At 39.5% G+C, this 20418-nt stretch overlaps 1 protein-coding gene across 3 annotated transcripts in view; it reads left to right on the top strand.

Annotated features, from left to right (window-relative positions):
* The window catches only part of FBN1 (fibrillin 1), a 225790-nt gene that overhangs the window by 79130 nt on the left and 126242 nt on the right, over positions 1 to 20418 (top strand). For all 3 annotated transcript variants that reach the window (XM_030578050.1, XM_030578049.1, XM_030578046.1), the window contains exons 7-10: positions 2225 to 2422; positions 5561 to 5686; positions 15186 to 15311; positions 19445 to 19603. In XM_030578050.1, coding sequence (XP_030433910.1) covers positions 2225 to 2422; positions 5561 to 5686; positions 15186 to 15311; positions 19445 to 19603 — 609 coding nt within the window. The remainder of the gene's footprint in view (positions 1 to 2224; positions 2423 to 5560; positions 5687 to 15185; positions 15312 to 19444; positions 19604 to 20418) is intronic.

Here is a 20418-nt window from a genome sequence, read left to right on the forward strand (position 1 = left end):
TCAGCAGCAAATGTTTGCAAAATTCAACTATATTTTAAAAGGTTTTTTTTCTGTTTTCCAAGCAGCTTATAAAAAGGGTTAGATTTTTCAAAAATTTAAGTGAAAATTTTCAATGAAAAATTTTGAATTTTTTTCTGCTTTTTTACCTAGCATTTTTCAACTAGCTTTTTTCTCAAATCCCAACTAACGGCTTGATCATGCAGACTGTTATTTTTGTGCTTTGCTTATTGAAGTAGCTGCATTGACTTGACTTGATCTTGGATGGATTATATATAGATTATGAGGAAGAGTTTGTGGGATCAAGACCCAAGTCAGGGAGAATTGAGGGCCTTGTAGAAGAAGGCCCAAGATTTATAACCTCTTGAAATCAGCATGATTTACAAAGCCAAACATGTTTTTTTAAAGGAATGTAAATAGTGTGAGTGATATAAGTATGTATGTGTTAGGTATACTTTGTCCGGCCTCTGCATGAGGAAGTGCCTAGACTAGATGACCTTTCGAGGTCTCTTCCAGCCCTACATGTCTATGATTTTATAATGGCTTTACTTGTTCTACAATTAGAGTTTCTTCTTTTAATATTTTGACTGGAATTCATTTCACTTTCTTTTTCTGAGCATTCCCCTTGTACTGTATCAGCATATATTATTTGTGTCTAATCCAAAGCCGATTGATGTTTGTGGTAAAAGTCCTATTGACCTCAGTGGGCATTGGATCAGGCCCTTATATGAGAAACTGGCACTGGAAAACAGCATTTTTTTCTCTGTGAACACAGGTTAACATGAGCATTCAAATTCGTCTTTTTACTAATCCTTTTTATTGGCCTCCAGATTGTTCCATTCAAAGGGAAAAAAAAAGGGGAGTGATGAATCTTCTGTAAAAAGATTAAAATTTTTATTTGATGAGTGGGATTTGGCATGTGCTGGAGACAGCAGGAATTGGTGTTTCTATTTTGTTGTTGCTGTGGGAGAATGGAACAAAATAAAGGCTACTAATATTTTATTAACATCCCAGTTTAATTCTGTCTGTTGGATAAATTGCCTGTACTACCATAAACAAATCAAAGCAGATGTATTCCACATGCCCTCAGTTCAGATGCAGGCAAAGTTTACCCATATGGTTGGTACGGAACAGGTCTGTATAACCCTGAAAATTATGCTTAATTCACTTCATGTAGACTACATACCCTTGAGACCTGTTTAAAAACAACAGTTGTGGAAACAAAGAGAACCACTTCTTTATAAGGGTAATTTTAAGTACCGTGCTAAATATTAAAACAAACTTCATTCAATTTGATGAAAAGACCTCACTGATGTTATTACTAGATATGATCCTAACCTGCAAAGTGGATCCAAATCTAGAGCTTAACTTCCCCGAAGTGTGGGAGTTATTCAGTTTAAGGAGTTTTCCTTCTGGGGCCATCTTAAATACAGGCATGCATTAAGCAAAAAAAGTGCACAAATATTTGCTCAAATTTGTAACTGAACTACAGTATCTTCAGCCATGCGCATATGCATTATAGTGTTGGCTTTCTGTGAACATTTGAGAGGTTGAATTTTACTGACATAGCCATTCACAGAATTGGACCTGCTTAGCTGCACTGGTGAATAACCATGGAGACTGATTTTAAACATACCCATGCAAAGTCCCTCAAGGAATAAACAATACCATGTGACTTATCTGACCAGTTACAAATAAATTTGAGCGTCTACCATTTTACAGAGGTATGCCTCATCATGATAATATCTGAGCATCTCCCATTAAATAAAAGAAAACAACAAAACTCTTACTCCTCATCATGTGCAGGAATAGCTTAAAAAGTAGTGGAATTCTTTTTCTTCTTCTCACTTCTCCCTCTCACCCAAACACATGTGGGCTCTATGAAGAGCAATAGTAAGGAAGCTAAGACAAAGAAACAGGGCTTACATTTAATCCTGAAAATTATGAAGAAACTTGGAGCATCTTAAACATCAAGTATTCATGGTAAAGTAATCGTGATCAATCCACAGGGATGTTTATTTCATATTCAAATATATTGACTATTAAAAATAAACCTGAGAGAAATTATGTGCCCATGGACAATCACTATGTTGGAAAAAGGGATTTGGGGGGATTTTTATGGGGTAAATTATTAGTTGCAAATTATTTACCCAGCTCTGCTTTATTATGAGTTTTATGTAATGTCTTTCTAATGTGATGCTGACTATATTTCCTTTCTTTGGTTCAGATTATAGGACTGGCCCTTGCTTCACACTGGTAACCAATCAGATGTGCCAGGGACAGCTCACTGGAATAGTCTGCACAAAAACCCTTTGCTGTGCTACAGTTGGGAGAGCTTGGGGCCATCCCTGTGAAATGTGTCCAGCTCAGCCTCATCCCTGCCGCCGGGGTTTCATTCCAAATATTCGCACAGGAGCCTGTCAAGGTAAGCTAGGTGCAAAGTTTCACCAAGAACTGCTAAAATTGTTAATGGCTTAATCTTGATTGAGTTACATTGCTTTGTATAACCTGTCCTAAGCCATTCTCTGCTGTATGTGGGAAGAATGGAAAAACGATGTCAGAGACATTACTTTATGGTTCGCTAAGTGTATGATGTTCAAGTAAGTGCACTAGTAACTTAGGTCATGTGAGAGCAGCCAGGTTCTTAATGAATTTTTCACTGCCAGCAGCTCCTTCATTTGACTGGATAGTGGTGTTTCTCTACACACACATTACCACTCTGAGAAGGAGTTTGTTCTGTTTCAAACTGTACTCAAGACAGACAGAAAACCAAACCTGTGAAGATGATGTTCTCTCTGCTTATATTAATTTTTTTTTACTTCAATTTGTTGGCATTCGGTTCGGTCTGTATGTCTTGTCTTTTGAGCTACATTCATCTGATCTGGAGAAAACTGCATGTCGTGCCATTTAAAATGCCCAAATTAAAAATACCCTATTGTACATTTTAAACAATTTTAGGAAATACATTTGCATTTGGTTCAAATTGTGAAATCCACCCAGATGTTGCTTGCTTCTTTCTGAGCATGCCTCACCCTAGAAAGTCCTTATGCTGCTTTTTTGGCTTTTATTCTAATACTTCCAGCTGTACAAATTCTTTTATTGTCTGGATGTCTGGCAGGAAACAGGAGAAAGTTAACAGGGGCAGCCATGTACTGAACTGGTGTGGATTATAAATTCCCAGGACTGTATCTTTGGGACTTGTTCATTTAGACCTCTCTAACATATTTTGTATTGTGAGAATAGAGAAGTTAAATATTATAAATCTATTACTAATTTTATTTAATCATGAAATTCCTGTGAAGAACTTCAAGGCATTCCATTGCATTAAAACATTTAAACATCTTGTACCACTGGCCAAGTCCTATCTGGTGCCTGCAAACAGGCCTGATATACCTCTAGATGGACACATGTTAATGCTGCTTTTGTAGGATACATGTGCCCATATTCTGACCTCAGACGTCCTAAGGCACAGTCCTCTCTCCCAGTGAAAGAGCAGGGAGAAACCGTGTAGACGGTTGAGTATTGCACTCATTGGCAGGTCAAGGACTGTATGTGCATAAATGTTTGACCCCTGCCCTCAGCTCTCAGGCTGCACCTTGTTACAGCTTTCCATTGTTTCTGTCACGGGAAGGCTGCAGAGCGATCTCTGATGGTTTATATGGTCCAGAACAAGGCTGCTTCTTCACACTGCAGGTTTCTTAGCACGCAACTACATGCAATGCCAATCCAGTTTTGGCTCTGTAGGTTTGATTGTACTTCCAGCTGATCTCTTCTCTTGTGTCCATACTTTTAACAGACCAGCTATGGAACTGTATGTTATCTTTATTCTTCATGCAATTGTATGACATCCAGTCCTCTTTAAATCAGATAACTTAAATGTCTTCAATCTTAGTGGATGTTATTTCACATCCATATTTGATCTAAATAGTAAAATGAAAGCAGGTTCAATAAAATCCAGGCTTGTTCATGCAGGTTCTCTGAAGAAAGAACACGTCTATGATGTTTGAGAGTCAATAAGATAAATGGATACACATTTAAGATATATAATATAAATAAATATGTCGAGAAAAATACAAAATTGTTGTCCACTGTTCAAATCTGCTCTTTGTCTGTCTATCTGACATATTTTAAAAAATGCAGAAAGTTAAATTAATGAAGTGTCATGGTTGAGATTTTAAACACTTAAAAATCAAGGGAATCAAAGATGTAGGATGAGATGTTCAAGTGTTTTAAGTAATTTACGAGCACAAGTTCCATTTGCTTTTAATGGGATTTATACTTCTAGATCACTCAGGTGCTTCTGAAAATCCCATCTGTAGCCCCCACATGAATCTCAGCCCTTTTTGTAGACAAAGTAATTTTATGTTTGACATTATGGGCCAGATTGTGGCTGGCTTTGTGGTGTTAACAAAGGGCAGACAGAGAGTTTTCTCCATCTTGTGTCCCTGTGTTTAAGCCAGTAACAGTGAGGAACACAAGCACAGCAATCATCTAGTTTTACCAGCAGCAATAGACTCCCCAGGTTGAGGCTAGAAAACAAGGATTGTGGAGGTGTGGCCAGTGGGAGGATCATTCTGAATGCTCCCACAGATGGTGGAGTTCAGAGTCCGACTTGCACTACCATGCAGCTCCCAGAAGAATTCTCTGAGACCTCCAAGACCTCCCACTGCTGCTTTGCTTCTCCTCCCTTCCACTTTCCAATGCAGCCATTGCTGAAAGCCACAGTCTAGCCAGACTTTTGCACCTTAATATTTATGTGCAGCCTTGCTTTGTTAAGATAGATGTGGGGACAAAAAATGGAGATCCCTTGACATGTTCACATTTCATTTCCTATCCATAAGGTGCCATCAATTTTGTAGTTTCATTTTCTTAAAAATAAACATTAAATATAAGGAGGAGGAGAAAAAGGGAAAGTAAAAAGCTACATCAATAATGTCAAAGTACATTGTTCAATAATGTCAGTCATGGATTCTTAAACCAGGTCCTAACCACCACTTATTTAAGAGTAGTTGGCCCATTGCGCCATGGGAGTGAAGAATAGAAACTCCCCATCAATAGTAGACTGAATACCACAAAGAACAAGGGTCTCTCCCACAGGTTGTAGCTTGCAGCTTTTGCGCTCATCCAAAATTTCTGCGTATGCCTCATTCTGCATATGCCTATTGTACATGCCTGTCAAGATTTTCAGATTTCTATGTAATGATTTGTGGGTTCCCAATTTGAGAAACCTTAAAGGGTCCTGATTTTCAGAGGACAGTGTTCCCTGTACTGAAAATGCCCCGAATGTTTTGAAAAACAGAAGTAAATGTTAGAGCAATAAGCTGAAGGGTGAGACAATAATCAGCAAGCAATTTCTTACAGAATTTTTTTAGAGAATTGTAATTAATCACTCTTTCTATAATGTAATTACAAAATCAATCTCTTCATGGGCAAGAATCATAATATTATGATGGGATGAGCAACAGATTTAGCCATATTTACTTAGTTTCTGCATGGACAAATTGTTATGGCTCTTTCTGAGGAATGAATTAAATGTGGGTGTTTTTCCTTTATTATATGATAGATGTGGATGAATGCCAAGCCATCCCTGGGATCTGTCAAGGGGGAAATTGTATTAATACTGTTGGATCTTTTGAGTGCAAATGCCCAGCTGGACACAAGTTTAATGAAGTGACACAAAAATGCGAAGGTAAGAACTTTCAGAACTTTTGTCTCAAAGTAAGTGGGGGGGCATCTTTGGTTTGATGCCAGCTTTGTTTAGAAGATTGTCACAAATGTTCCAGTCTCTCTTATTTCCTTGAATATGCAAATGATATTGCACACAGCACATACGAACAATATGCCTTTCTTCTTCTAAACCAGAGAAAATATTGGCCCTGCAGCTTTTTCCAGTTTTATTCATGTAATATTTTACAGACTTAAAAACTCAAGATACATCTGAATCAAATTAAACATGAAAACATAGAATATTTATGAACTAATATTTTGCTTTAGAAATATCTGAGGTACATGTCTTTGCACAATTTGATTTACAAGAATGCTTATTTGACATGCAGGATCCAATTTCCCTCTCTTGACTTAGGGTAACACTCCATTTGACATGAATAGGAGCTTGACTTGAGTAACAACTGCAAGATTAAGACCTAACTGTCCTTGGAAGTTGTATATTTTGTGTGTTTTTTCTTTTCTCTTTAGATGAAGTGTTTTATCTTCCTTTATCAGTGCTTTGGTCCTCGTTATATAGATGAGTGGCAGATGGCAATGCAGAAATGTGCATTACAATCAGGAGCTTGGGCAAAGGAGGCAGGACTAGTGGCAAGAGTTTGGAGTCAGGGGTCAGAGCCAGTGTCAGGGTCAAGAATCAAGCAGAGGCTGAAAACTGGAGTCAGAGTTTGGAGTCAAGCCACAGGTCAGAGCTGGAGACAGAGTCAGGAATCAAGCTGAGTGTCAATACCTGGTATCCTAGTCAGTGTTGGGGATCTGGAGGTTGATCAGGGGTCAGAATCCAAATCAAAGCCTAGGTCAACACCAGGAGTTCAGAAGCAGGACAGTCATGGCAGCTAGGTAGGGATCCACATTGTTGCCTGGATACTGCTTGGTACACCTCATGGGCTTCTGTAAGGTCAAGCAGCCTATTAGAGATGGCTAAGACAACTGTCAGTCAGATCACTTGAAGTGGAACTTCCGATGGTGTTCAACTTCTGTGGATTGTGGATCACGGGGAGCAGCCTAGTTACAGCTGCCCTTGGGTGGCAGCGTGGAGATGCCAGTCATCTGCTGACCCCAGAGGCCTGGGTGCAAATCCTGATGAGAGGTGGCTCTAGTTTTTTTGCCGCTCCAAGCACAGCAGTCAGGCAGCCTTTGTCGGCGTGCCTGCAGGAGGTCCCCAGTCCCTTGGATTCAGTAGCTTGTCTGCTGGAGGTCTGCCAGTCCCACAGCTTCAGAGTACCCGCCACCGAATTACTGCCAAATCCGCGGGACTGGGGACCTCCTGCAAGCGTGCCGCCGAAGGCTACCTGACTGCAATCTTTGCAGGGACCGGCTTGGCACCTCCTGCAGCTTGCACGGAGGCAAACGAGGCATGCACTGGTGCCTGGAGCCGCCGCTGGTCTTGATGATCCTTATAGTTACATGGTCATGGGGATTTTACTGCTGCTTAACGCTGACTTGACAATATTAACTCAGTTTTCTTCTTAAAATAATGTAACTGGAAAATGGTATTCTTAGAGCTTTCAGCATCAGGGGGAAAAAAACAGACCCTGAAAATGGAAGTCCTCCCCCTCTTTCATCCCAAGCCTTACTGAGTAACACTGTAGCTTGATCCTTTACCTTGAAGTCAATGACAACTGTCTCAGCGGCTTTACTAATGCAGGACCGGGCCTCACATGCTGCTGCAAAGTCCTGAGGCCATGAGGGTTGAGGGCACTTAACATCTTCCAGACTCCAGTCCTTAGAAAAGATTTCTTTCAGATTAAATGACAGGAGGATGATTTCCAAAGCTTTCTCATCCCTCTTTGGTTGTGTTGTCTAGTTATAAAAATGCTTGTTTCCAATGTATGTTACTTAACTAATTAGGGGCCCAATCCTCATACCAGGAATGGCCCTAGCCATTTTGCCAGCCTGGGTGGAAAATGTTTTTGGCACCACCACGCCCTGAGTGGCAGAGAAAACAAACAAATAAATACCCAGCCATTCAGATAAGTGCACGCAAATAAAATAAAATAAAATAAACCCTGAGGCCACAGTAGGTCAGCTCCCCCTGAAAGCTGCCACCCAGCGTGGTCCCCCTAGAACTGACCCTGCCTGATACTCTTACTGGGGCTGAATAGCTCCTTACTCCACAGGTGGTTCAATTCTAATTGGCTTCACTAGGGCTCTACTCAGTGTAAGTGGGTGCATCAGGATATGGCCCGAGGAGGATATCAACAGTAGCATGGTTCCGTGCAAGTACTGATCCTCCATTTCTTGCTCACGCAAACTCCCATTCATTTCATTGGGAATATTGGGTCCACAAAGGATCCAGAACTGGGCCTTTAAAAGATGACTGTTGGCTACTCGGGCCAATAATGTGCATATGGTTTTAATTTATTCCTCCTTACCTATAGCTTTTTTCCTGACAATGTTCATTTAGGGCAGTGATACTCAGACCACAGTGGTTGAGGAGCCAAATTAGCAATCAACATTACCCAAAAGAGCCACAGTAGTATGAAGTATCAGAGAGGTAGCTGTGTTAGTGTGGATCTGTAAAAACAGCAAAGAATCCTATGGCACCTTGTAGACTAACAGACGTTTAGGAGCATGAGCTTTCGTGAGTGAATACCCACTTCGTCAGATGTACAATATATTCATATTAAACAGTATGACAGGGGAAATATTTAATTTATATATATTCTCATAGCAAAATGAATGACAAAGTATTATTGTTTTATCAACCACAATCGTTTAATAACTTAGTAAAAGCATCTTGATTGGTTATTAATTTAGATTGTCTGATTTAATTATTAACCAGTGTTTTATTATCATGTGCTGCAAAGAGATGCAGGAGATGCATTAAAGAGACATTTGCGGCTTGCAAGCCTCAGACTGAATATCACTGATCTAGGGTGTTACGTTTAAAATAGATTCATGTTAACAGAAGTAGGAAACCAGCTCTACATTTTTCAAAAGTGTTTAATAATTTTGGGTGCCCAACTTGTAACATTTAGAGGAGCCTGATTTTGATAGATACTCATCCTCTGCAAATCATCCCTCTTTCAGGAGTTTCAGATTGGGCCCCCCAAAACTGAGGGGCCCAGAATCATTAGTCATTTTTGAAAATTTGGAGCACAGTCATTTTAAAAGGTAAAATCCCCATTTTGAGTAATAAATATCTTACAAACATTTTAGTTTAATTGTAGATTATGGAAAGCCATTTTGTAAGAATTTGCATAATGTATGTTTTTCACATTGGCTGCTGGTGGTTTGGCTTTCCTTCTGGGGGATAGAGCACTGAGGGAGATGGAGAATAATAAAGACTGAACGTGTGTCTTGTGAAATATTAATAATTGTAAAACTGAAACCTGTAGACATGGACATCCCAGCAAACACTGCTACTGCAATTTTCAGGCCCTTCAGTGATGAATTGTATGGGAAACTCCCACCTCCATATGCTATACCTTGTGTATCCTATGGTTACATTGCAATGAATGGAAATTCTGTTAAACACTGCTACAGAGACATGTGCAGGTTCTGACAGCAGTGAAGAGTCTGCTATATTTTCCTCAGCTAGGTGTTGGTCCATACTTCAATCAGCATTCATATGTGATCTGAAAAGTTAGTGGAACATAATCACAATATTACTTAGTTATTTGTATTGTTATCAGCCTCCCTCGTTGAAGAACCATGGGGAATGCAGATACCATAGGTAGAATGCAGTTACATACGTTGAACTTTTGCTAGGACTTCTGGGCTAACATACTACTTTTAAGAGATGGCACAGGATCATTGTGACGGGATCCCTGGAAGTGTGGGACCGCTGTTCCACCTTAACTCTCCAGCCTGGACTGTCTATCAAAATTCTTTGCCAGTAACAAGCAGCGAATCCCTCCGGGTGCTGTTATCACTCAGCCACCAGCATGCAGAGGCAAGCCCAGCTAAGTTGCATAAAGGCACCCCAACCCCGTCTTGAACTATACACAGGGAAACACTAGCAAATCTCGGAAGCCCCCAGACTTGCACCCCAGAAATATATCACCTTGAACTCAAGCTCTTCTCTTGAGTGGTGCAAGTTTATTAACTAGTTCACCACTTCGTCAAAGGAAAGTGGGCATGCACCAGCCTTTGTAAACTGAGCAGATTTCCCAAACACTTTAGACAAAGTCACTGGTAAGGATAAAATATTAAAATAAGTTTATTGACAATAGAAAGATTTTAAGTGATTATAAGTGGAAGGCATAAAAGGTCAGAGATAGTTGCCAAAGAAAATAAAAAGTAAGCATGCAGTCTGAATCCTAAACCTTATAAGGCTAAGCAATATTTGGATCAAGCAGTTTTTCTCACCCCAGGTAAGTTACAAACGGTAATACAGACTTTCCGTTTAAGCCTATGACCAGTCACCTCAGTTTAGGTCTTTGTCTTCCCTCCATTCTTGTTGCCTTCAGCGTAGGTGGGGGAGGAGAAAGGTAGTCACATGAAGCCACGGTCCCCTATTTTATATCCTCAGTCCATGTGCCTGGAAAATACTAACCCAGACATGTCCTGGTGGGCCTTGCTGAGTCAGAGTTGAGCAATCCCCCAACCCCCAAACCCCTAGTGTGCAACTCTCTTAAAGAATTGTAAATCCTTTGTTTACAACTCCCCTGCTGATTAATGGCCATTTCACGCCCTCTTGGGCATTGGTCACCTCCTTTGTTGTTGTCACTGGAGAACTAGCAGTGGGCAACTCCCAAACTCACAACATATTTCAATAACAACCATACAGCAAAATCTCATAACTTCATGCACACTAACAATATACATATTTTGGCAGAGCAATGAGTTTCAGCAGAACATGACCTTTCCTATGATAACTTACATGGCATGCTTTGTATGGAATATCACAACTAGCCCCAATGATGAATACGGCGATTATACAGTGCTACTTTGGGGTGCAGTGTGTCACAATCATTAATGACCATGAGTTACCAGGCAGGCCCTTGGATTTAGGTTTCATTTAAAAGACTGAACTTCTAGTTACCTGCTGCCTCAGTATTGTGCTGAAGTTTGATTTAATAATGACAGAATTTTCTGACAAATTTTGTATACCAAAGAGGAGAGTGGCTTTTAAATATGGGCATATCTATGTTTTTTAAATCTGAAAGGATCTCTAAGTGCATTACAAACAGTGCAAATATTTATGCAGGAATCACTTTGTTGAAAGGAAGTGTGGTCTGTGGGTAAAGTCCTGGATAGGGACTCAGGATACCTAAGTTCAGTTCCAGGCTCTGCCATGGACCTAATGTGTAGTCTTTAGCAAGTGATTTAATATTTCTGTGAAGCAGTTCCCCATCTGTAAAATGGGGATGATGCTTCCTTTTCCCTACCTTTTGTCTGTTTAAACTGGAAGCTCTTACTAAATGATTGAACAGTGCCCAGCACAATGGGGCCTACTCTCAAATGGAGCCTGTGGACATGACTGCAATGCAAATAATTAAAAATAACACTTCAGCTCCCTCTGGTGTGAAAGGAGATGGCTGTTGAACAGTTTACAGCATCATTACACCCCATTTCAAAATACTGAAGGGACCATGTAACTAAGCACAAAATACTTTACTCAAATTGGAATCATTTTTAAGATACCCCAAGGATCAGTAATCACCACAAGTGGTCAAGTCCTTGGTTCTACATCTTGTCTGTTAAGTAGCATCTCTGGTAGCCCTAATGCTATCTCTGGCATTAGTACTGTAGATCTGGCTCAGCTGTCTACTGACTCACCAACACTATACTTCCTGCAGTATGTATCTCTTCCATGGAGGTCTTCCATCCAAGTTCTGATCAACTCTGATCTTTCTTAGCTTGTGAGACAACAGAACTAGTTGGAAAGCCAAAAACCTTTTAGCTATTGTGCTATTTACCAGCACAGGTGATGAAAGATTAGATTTAGAAAATTAAATATTAGATTGTTTCACTGATTCATGCCATCATCTCCATTTCAGTTTCACTAATGCTAAGCCAAGTAACTTTTTTTTTGATGGTGGTGATGGGGGGTAATTCTTTCTGCAGTGACCTTTACGTCTGCAAGTACCTCAGACATACTTACCTTTATAAAACTCACGTGCTTAATAATGACACTGTTATTTATATTAATGTCATCAGTAATATAAACAGTGAAATGCTGTTTGGGTTAGGCTCAACCTAAAATAAAGAGTGATGATTTTGCTTTTAAAAAGGTCAGAGTCTATATAAACAGTGGCAACACTGAGTTTAAACAGTGGTGAGCTTGAGTCAGAAGATACTTGAATCTGATCCATTTACAGCTGCATTTTTCTCTGTTAATTAAGTGCTTTATTCAGACCAAAATTCAATTTCCACATTTGTTTGTTTCTGAGACTTTTGGGATTCCTGTGGAGTATAACCCTGGTGCAGAAGCCAAAGTGTCTCAACACTGCTCCCAGGGAGCTCAGACTCAAGGCTTTGACAATGCCCTTTAAATAGCACTGAACAAGAAGTCACACCTGTCCCATACACCAATGTGTGGAATGTGTCCCACACAAATGACATCATAACAGCTCACTGAGATGTTTGGAGGAATGCATTTTTGATGGACATGAGGAGGGTTTTAGAATGAATCAATCTCTATATACTCTTAGATGGTCTGTACTCTCCTAGCAGAGTAAGCAGATCTCACTATAGGATGGTTTAAACTAAACACCTGATTCTCAGGCTGATAATGGCAGGAAGCCAAATGAATAACATTTATTTTTTCTTGCCATGACACCTCCAAAGAGATGTGCAATTGAGGTCCTCTCTATTTGTGCTCATTAAAGACCCTGTGGGAATTAGTAAAGGTGTTAGCCCAGCTATTGTGGCCAAACTTCCCTCAAATAATTTTTAATACATAAAATAGATGTCTTCATAGTGTGCCCTAACTTCTTGTGTGATGTAGCTGTTAACCATTTACTATATTTAATTTCAAATATTTCACTGATGGAAGAAGTGATTCCTACATACACTTGTATAAAATTGGTCTATTGATTTGTATGTCTCTGGATGAAAGGTGCATATGGTCCTTGCCATGTTCCACACAATCAGACATACAGAGGCCAAGGACATTATCCCTTGTTTTCTTTTGCTGCACATAAGAGGGACTGTTAATAAATTGTGGTTAAGCTTCTTCAACTACTTAATTTGAATTTGATCCCTGTTATATTCACTTATTTTCTATACCTTATTGATTCATCTGGGCCTTTGGTGCCATTGGATTCTCATCACATTGAAGGCTGCATGTTGATGTTACAGACATTTAGACAGGTGGTTGTTGTTGGTTGCCAGAGCATCTTCCAGAATGCAGCCTGCCTTATGGCTGCCAGAACTCTTTCTTCCTGTTTGCTGATAGTTACATGTTCTTAATTTAGGCACTTACATGGCAGAGGATGGAAAAAGTTGTCTGTCTTTCCATTTCTGTGTGCATGAGCTCTGTAGAGAGCTAAGTGGTACCAGCTGCAGATTGGGAAGAGCCACTGAAAAAGAAAGGGATGACAAAGTACTATAGACTGATTACCAACAGCAATTGATGTTGTCATAGGTTGATATTGACATGCCACTGCAGGTCACATAAGCGCCGTGCTGTGAAAGGAATAGAACCTTCAGCTTTACAGACTCTGTTATCAGTGTCAGCAGGCATGCTCCGGTATACGGAGGCATGGGCTGTCATTTTTTTATGCTGACAGTGAAGATTTTCCTGTAAATGGTTTGTCACTTGAAGAGTTTGTATATGGGTAATAAATCTCTTACAGGTTGCATCCATTGCAGATCCTTTTGTTTAAAAGTGGTGATCAACATATAAGACAATCATGGATGTGATCTGCCTTCTGCCATCTGTTTTGTGCTATATACTTCAATTTATGTCTAGAAATCTATAGCACATGAAAACCTTTATTTCAGACAAATATTGTATGCTGGTAAAGAGTAGTACAGGTAGCATTAGGGCAATGTTATTTAAAGATGGAAGAAGCAGGAAGGTTGATGTTCATTGACTCCCCGGTGCTGTAATGCTAACGAATCTTATTAGTTAAATTGGGTCTGTCTGGTCAATACTTGAGTGAGAGGCTTCCAAGAAAAACCTAGGCACGGCAGGAAGTGGTGTTGATGATTCAGTAAGTGGTACGCTTCCCTTTGCGTTGGAGCTGAACTAGAGCCCAAGCATGGTGTTAGTGGCACACTGTAGTTCTGGAATTACCATGAGACATAAAATGGGGCTCTGGACCACTTGTGGTCGTTAAAGATACAATGGCAGTTTTCTTAAAATTAGACTGCTAACTCCAGTGCACCAGCTAAATTTAAATGTGGGATTTTGCATTTTGCCTACATTCAGTAAGTTCCCTCGACCATTTTAAATAAAGTTTCAGGGTAGCACCCATTATTATTAAACAGTGAAGTGTTGTCAAGGTTTTTTCCCCACTTTGAACTTTAGAGTACAAGAAATGGGGACCTGCATGAACACTTCTAAGCTTAATTACTAGCTTAGGTCTGGTACGCTGCCACCAGCCAGAATTTAGTCTCTGGCACACTTTCTGTTCCCCCAAAACGTTCCCTGGGGAACCCAGACCCAAACCCCTTGGATCTTAAAAACAAGGAGAAATTAACCATCCCCCTCCTTTTACCCCCAGACTTTCCCCTCCCTGGGTTGCCTTGAGAGGCTTCACACAGAGCCAAACTTCTTGGATCTTAAGGAAAAATCAATCAGGTTCTTAAAAAGAAAGCTTTTCATTAAAGAAAGAAAAAGTAAAAATTATCTCTGTAAAATCAGGATGGAAAATGCTTTACAGGGTACTCAGATTCATATAGACTAGAGGGGCCTCCCCTCTAGCCTTAGATTCAAAGTTACAGCAATTAGAGGTAAAAAATCCTTCCAGCAAAAGAAGCCTATACAAATTGAGAAAACAAACATAAGACTAACCTGCCTTGCCTGGCTATTACTTACAATTTTGAAACATGAAAAACTGATTCAGAAAGATAGGGAAAGCCTGGAATGATGTCCCGTCCCTCTCAGTCCCGAGAGCGAACAACCAACAACAACAACAAAAAAGCACAAACAAAGACTTCCCTCCACCAAGATTTGAAAGTATCTTGTCCCCCTATTGGTCCTCTGGTCAGGTGTCAGCCAGGTTTACGGAGCTTCTTAACCCTTTACAGGTAAAAGAGACATTAACCCTTAACCATCTGTTTATGACAAGTGTACTCTCTGGTGCTTCTGGAATTTAGAAAATATGATATTACCTTAGATTCAGATTATATCAGGGCTAAGACTGTTTTTCGTATTTATTTGTCTGATGCCTAACAAAATACGGCTCTGCTCCCGTTTTATGGCCCCCTATTGGTACCATATTATAAACATTGCTGGTATAACTCCATTGTAGTAAAGGAATTTGATCTTAAATAACAATAATGACAAATATTTTAATGCTGGAATCTTAATAATTAAGCTGATCAGATCTCTGTTTTTATTGTAGATATTGATGAATGCAGCACCATTCCTGGAATCTGTGATGGAGGAGAGTGTTCTAACACTGTTAGCAGTTACTTTTGCAAATGTCCACCTGGTTTTTATACAGCTCCTGATGGCACAAGATGTATAGGTGAGTATAAAACCAAAAGTGTTGGAGTAGTAGATGCAATTGACATGCATATATCCATAGAAGTAGATAATATCATACAAAAATATATTTAATAACCATAGGAGCTCTCTTGAAATCCCTCTTGAGAGCAAGTGCCCACAGTCATCATCAAAGATTAGTTTTCTGTTTTCTTTCTTTTTGCTGTTGTAGCTAATGATACTCTTGCAATTTAATACAAAGTCCATGTGGCTACTCCCTTTCTGAAATCATTTGATATATTTAACTAAAAAGATGGGTAATGATATACAGTATTTACTATAGTCATCCCTTTTCCTCTCTCCTTTTTTGGTGATCTTTTCCCTCTTCTTCTTTTTATTCAGGGTTTCTCTATAAAGCTGTTTAAAAAAAGTGTGTTGCATTAAAATGAGCTGAACTTGTTTTACAGGGTTCTCTTTATTTTCCTATTCTCCCACATTAATCTTTGTTGCAGCATGTTTTTCGCTGCATGGTTATTTTAAAAAAACAACCCTAAGAAATAAAATCATAGACACAGAAATTTGAAACATTGTCAGTCACAGGCTTTATAGGTTTTATTCAAAATGGTTTTCATTAAAGAAAATAATGTGTAATGACTTTAATCAGCCTGGCTGGTGGTTGCTATCTTTGAAGTGCATGCAGTAGTTTGATTTTTATGACATTCATAGTGTGATGATGCTGTTGTGTCTTACTTTGAATGTGATGGAATGGATATGACCCTCCAAAGCAGTCTTTGTGTCATGTTGCATCACATAATGCTCCAAAGCAGTATCTCTGGAGTTGCTACTATGCTTCCAGACAAGATATTGGGGGTTTCCATAACTCACTGACTGACACTTTGATGTCATGGTCTCCAAAGTACAGTGCACTGAAGTAACGCTATTTTTGGGAAGGATATAATCTGCCTGCTCCCTGGTACTTGGAGACTGATGATATCCCCAGTCTAGAATAAGATCCGTATGTCTCCAACTGGGTCAGGTATTTTAGGATGCACCATAATTTCTTGTCTTTCCTTTAAACTTATTGCAAGTATGTTGTTCTCTATTCAGTCCTGAAACCCAGAGCCTTCATAGTCATTTTCAAATTAAATGAAAATTACACTTCCATGGTTTTGGCTGGTTTATTTAAAACTCTAAAAGGCTCTGAAAACCAGGTGGAATAAGGCAGTCTCCCCATATTAGCACCTTTCGGAAGAGATCAGTTGGTAAAGGACAGAGCAGAAAAACAACTCTTGAAAGGAAAGTATGGAGGGAGAGTAAGTTTCCCAGAAAAAAGTGCTTTTCCCTAAAAAACTGGAAAGACATTAGTTTAGGACATGATTCATTGTGAAGGTTGCCATTATACTTTTGTATATGTTCAGAAATGCATTTCCTTTAACAGTATCTCTTCCAGTATCAGACACAGTATTTGTTTATGTAGTTAGGTGGTATTTAGAGGGTTCAGAATGCACCTGGTCATTGCTTTTCTTGCTTTGGGCAAGTAGCTCCTTAAGAACTGTGCTGCTCACTAGATATTCTATATATTAGATGCTTGTTTACACAAAGCAATGCAAACTGCTATAGAGATGATATAAGATGTGCATTTTCCCTTCAGTATAATATTAGTTAATAATATTTTGAATTTAACTCACTAGTGTAGTGCAGATTCTGCTGTTCTATAGCAGTCAAGATTGTCTGATGCCATCACTCACATTAGATTCCTTCAGATTTTCAACCATACTGTCTGCTCCCTCCTTCCCTCTATTTCCAGGCTGAAGTAGTTTAGTTTAACAATTGGATATTGAAGTGATGACAAGAAGCAATGTAAATGATATACCAGGCCATGAGCCATCATTAACATTCGGCATCACTTTCAAGGAAAAATGTGCTAAATGTGAAGCACTATTAATTTTCTGCACATAGTTTAGATTTATGTCTTAATTTGCAAGCTGTGCATTTGCACTATTAACAAGGATATTGCCAACATTTGCATTAGAGCCAGGCAGAGCATCGTCTTTTTAAATAGTTATAATATGTCTGTCCTCAAGTAAAAAGTGTTAGATAAGTGTTAGCTAACGGGTCTGGGGAGGGGGCTTTTGGGTCTACAAATAAAGGGCCCTGAACTAAGGAGCAGGGTTTAGAACCACTTCTATCCTCATCCTGTCATCCTTTCAACACTTCCCCCAGCCTCATAATTCTAGTTAGAATGAAACCTAACAAAGAAATTAATGTAGCAGGGAGAAAATTACATAGATGTTTCATTTGTATTGGCTCGGTCTGAGATTCATTTTAACATGGTAGATCATGGGACAACTTTTGGGTTGTGGATGGAAAAAAAAATTGAGAACCCACGGGCTAGATGATCTAATAAGTCTTTTCTATCTCAAATTTTCCTGATTCTGTGGTTTGAATTGAAATTAGTTCTAAAACTTGAAGCAATGGCTGACTGTCTCCATCGGCTGTAGTACCGCTAATATCTTTGTTTAGGATTCCAGCTCATGAAAGGCAGAACCATTACAGACTCTCTCATCAGATCATTGAGTATCATCAGTTCCCTCAAAATAATAAGGAATTTCCTTGGATTTTTATACAAACTGTAGTATCTCATCTGCTGAACTCTGGATAACTGAGATGCTGGAAAGCAGAATCTGCCACATCCTCGATAACCAAAACACTTTATTTAAGGACTGTTGCATGCTGATATAAGATTACGTCCATGTTTTTCTCCTACATTTTGACAGTGAACATTCTTCTGCTTTAAAAACTGCCTGGTTTATCGTGCAACATCAGATCATGCTACAGCTTGTTTTAAGTTGAATTATGTTGACGTGATGTGACACACTGAAAGAATTACTCAAAACTGCAGATTGTATCATAGACTTTGAAAAGGTGTTTGGGTATTTTTCTTTCCCCCTCAAAAATAGGAGATGTTTGTAAAATCTCGCAAGAGCTGAGAAGGTGAAATCCTGGTATACGCTGTTCTTTGTAGAACACATGCCAGCCCATTTTAGATATGAAGCAAACACGTCTCCATGAGCAATTCGATGGCACCTGTTGTAATTGTATTGTAATTTCTTGCTCTGCCATCTGTATGTAATTTCAGTCATCATTCACTTCAGCTTTTAAAGCCAGGATTAATGAGAAATAAATTGTGTGGCCATGGGAGCTATAGTTTGTTTGTTAATGTACATCCACAGCCTTTAAATTAAAGCTGAAACAATGATGATTTGATGCTGGTTGTAGTAATGTTGACAATTATAGCACTATAGGGCTTTTCTGTGAAGGCGCTGAAACATTAAATATTGAATAAACTTTTTCTTCTTTCTCCTTTTTCTCTTCTCCCACACTGTTACACATTTATTATTTTATTACAACGTGGGACTCGTAGCTGAAGAGGTTTTTTTCACGTCACATTTTCTTTGGTTTTACTTCCTGTAGGGTTTTCACCTCTGAATTGCACTTTAGCTTTCAGGTTTCAATGAGTCTAAGAACTCACAGCAAAGTCTCATAAGAAAATCATGGCACTCCACCTGGTTTTGAAGTGAAACCATAAATCTGTCAGTGGTGTGATGACTCACACGTGGGTCCAAGCTGACACAAAAGGTTTGGGAACCTCTCTGTATTGCCATCCTTAAACCAGGCCCCAAATATCATGAGGTTGGCTTAAAATCATGAGATTTTGAGAGTAATCCCTTGGGGGTTCTTTTTATTTGCTTGCTGGATTTTGAGTCCTTGTTCACATTTTCAAGCTTTACTCTGCAACTATTAGGGCTAGATAATTAGGGCTTTTTAAAATGAAAGAAGAGATTTTCACATCTCCTCACTTCAGGACCTTTAAAGCAAACTCTAAACTTATTGAGACTTACAGTACAAATCCTGAGAGTTGGCAACACTTGAGAAAGTTGTGCTGGGTTTTGAGTTTTTAAAACCCCCAACCTACCAAATCTCACCCAATTTCTTGTTTTGTTCTCAATTTTTTTAAATTAATATTACTGATACTGAATCAATCCTACTCAACCAAGCAAACCAATACTTTTGCTGTCAAGGCAGCATTAGGAGCAATAGGCACTGGATTTGTAAATGAAAGATGCACTTTTTATTGGGCTGATCTTTCCATGTGCATTTTTTTCCTCCTGTTAGATGTACGTCCTGGATACTGTTTCTCTTCTCTGACGAACGGCCGTTGCGGCAATCAACTCCCCCAGGTTTTAACTAAAATGCAATGCTGCTGTGACACCGGACGATGCTGGTCTCCTGGGGCAACGAGTGCCCCTGAAATGTGCCCAATCCGAGCTACTGGTATGGATCATTTTGCATTCTTACAGTAATGGTTTAGCACTTTCCTATTCAGTTATCCTGTTTTGTGAGTAATGTTTGCAGTGTAGACTTATGAATCTAACAAAAAGGATTATGGCTGGTGATGAGCAATCTCTAAAGGACTGGATGTTCAGCCTTAACCTAAATTTTAGGCATCCTTCTCAAAAACCCTGTCAATAGGCACAGGCTACTCCCACCGCAATCCTGTAGTAGGCTTTAGTTCCTTCCCACCTCTCCTCTCATCATGACCTTCCAGTAGTCTTATCTCCCTTTGTCCTGTCTCTCAATCTTCTGATTGGCCCCTTTTCTCTGAAGGCCTGCAACCACTGAGGGTCCTTTCATTTAAACCATGTGATTTCTCACCTCTGGTCCTGACTGTCACTGAATTCATGCGCTCTGCAGTTATTTGCCTTATATTGCATTGAGTGTCCCAGAGAACATAACATATGGACTCAGAGCTGGCTAGGGCCCAGCAGAGTAGTAGCACAAGTGGACTGTGAAACCAAGTGGAAAGGGCCAGAGGATGGGACTGTTGAAGGGTGTTTAGGAGAGAAGGTGGACTGAAAGCCTACTGGAAAGTCACAGGAAAGAAGAGTGCAAGAGACTTGAGGAAGATTACAGAGAGGGAGCTCACACTAGATTAGGAGCTAGGGAGAGGGAGGAGGCTAGAGAGGAGGTGGATTGATCTCTTTCTGCAAAGCAATGTAAAATGAAAAAATGCAGGTTTGGTTCACAGGATGGAGGAATGTTTACAATCCCTATTTTTTAACTGGTTGAGTGAGACAGCATGATCTAGT

Source organism: Gopherus evgoodei, chromosome 10 (assembly GCF_007399415.2).
Source record: "Gopherus evgoodei ecotype Sinaloan lineage chromosome 10, rGopEvg1_v1.p, whole genome shotgun sequence".
Classification (NCBI taxonomy): domain Eukaryota; kingdom Metazoa; phylum Chordata; order Testudines; family Testudinidae; genus Gopherus; species Gopherus evgoodei.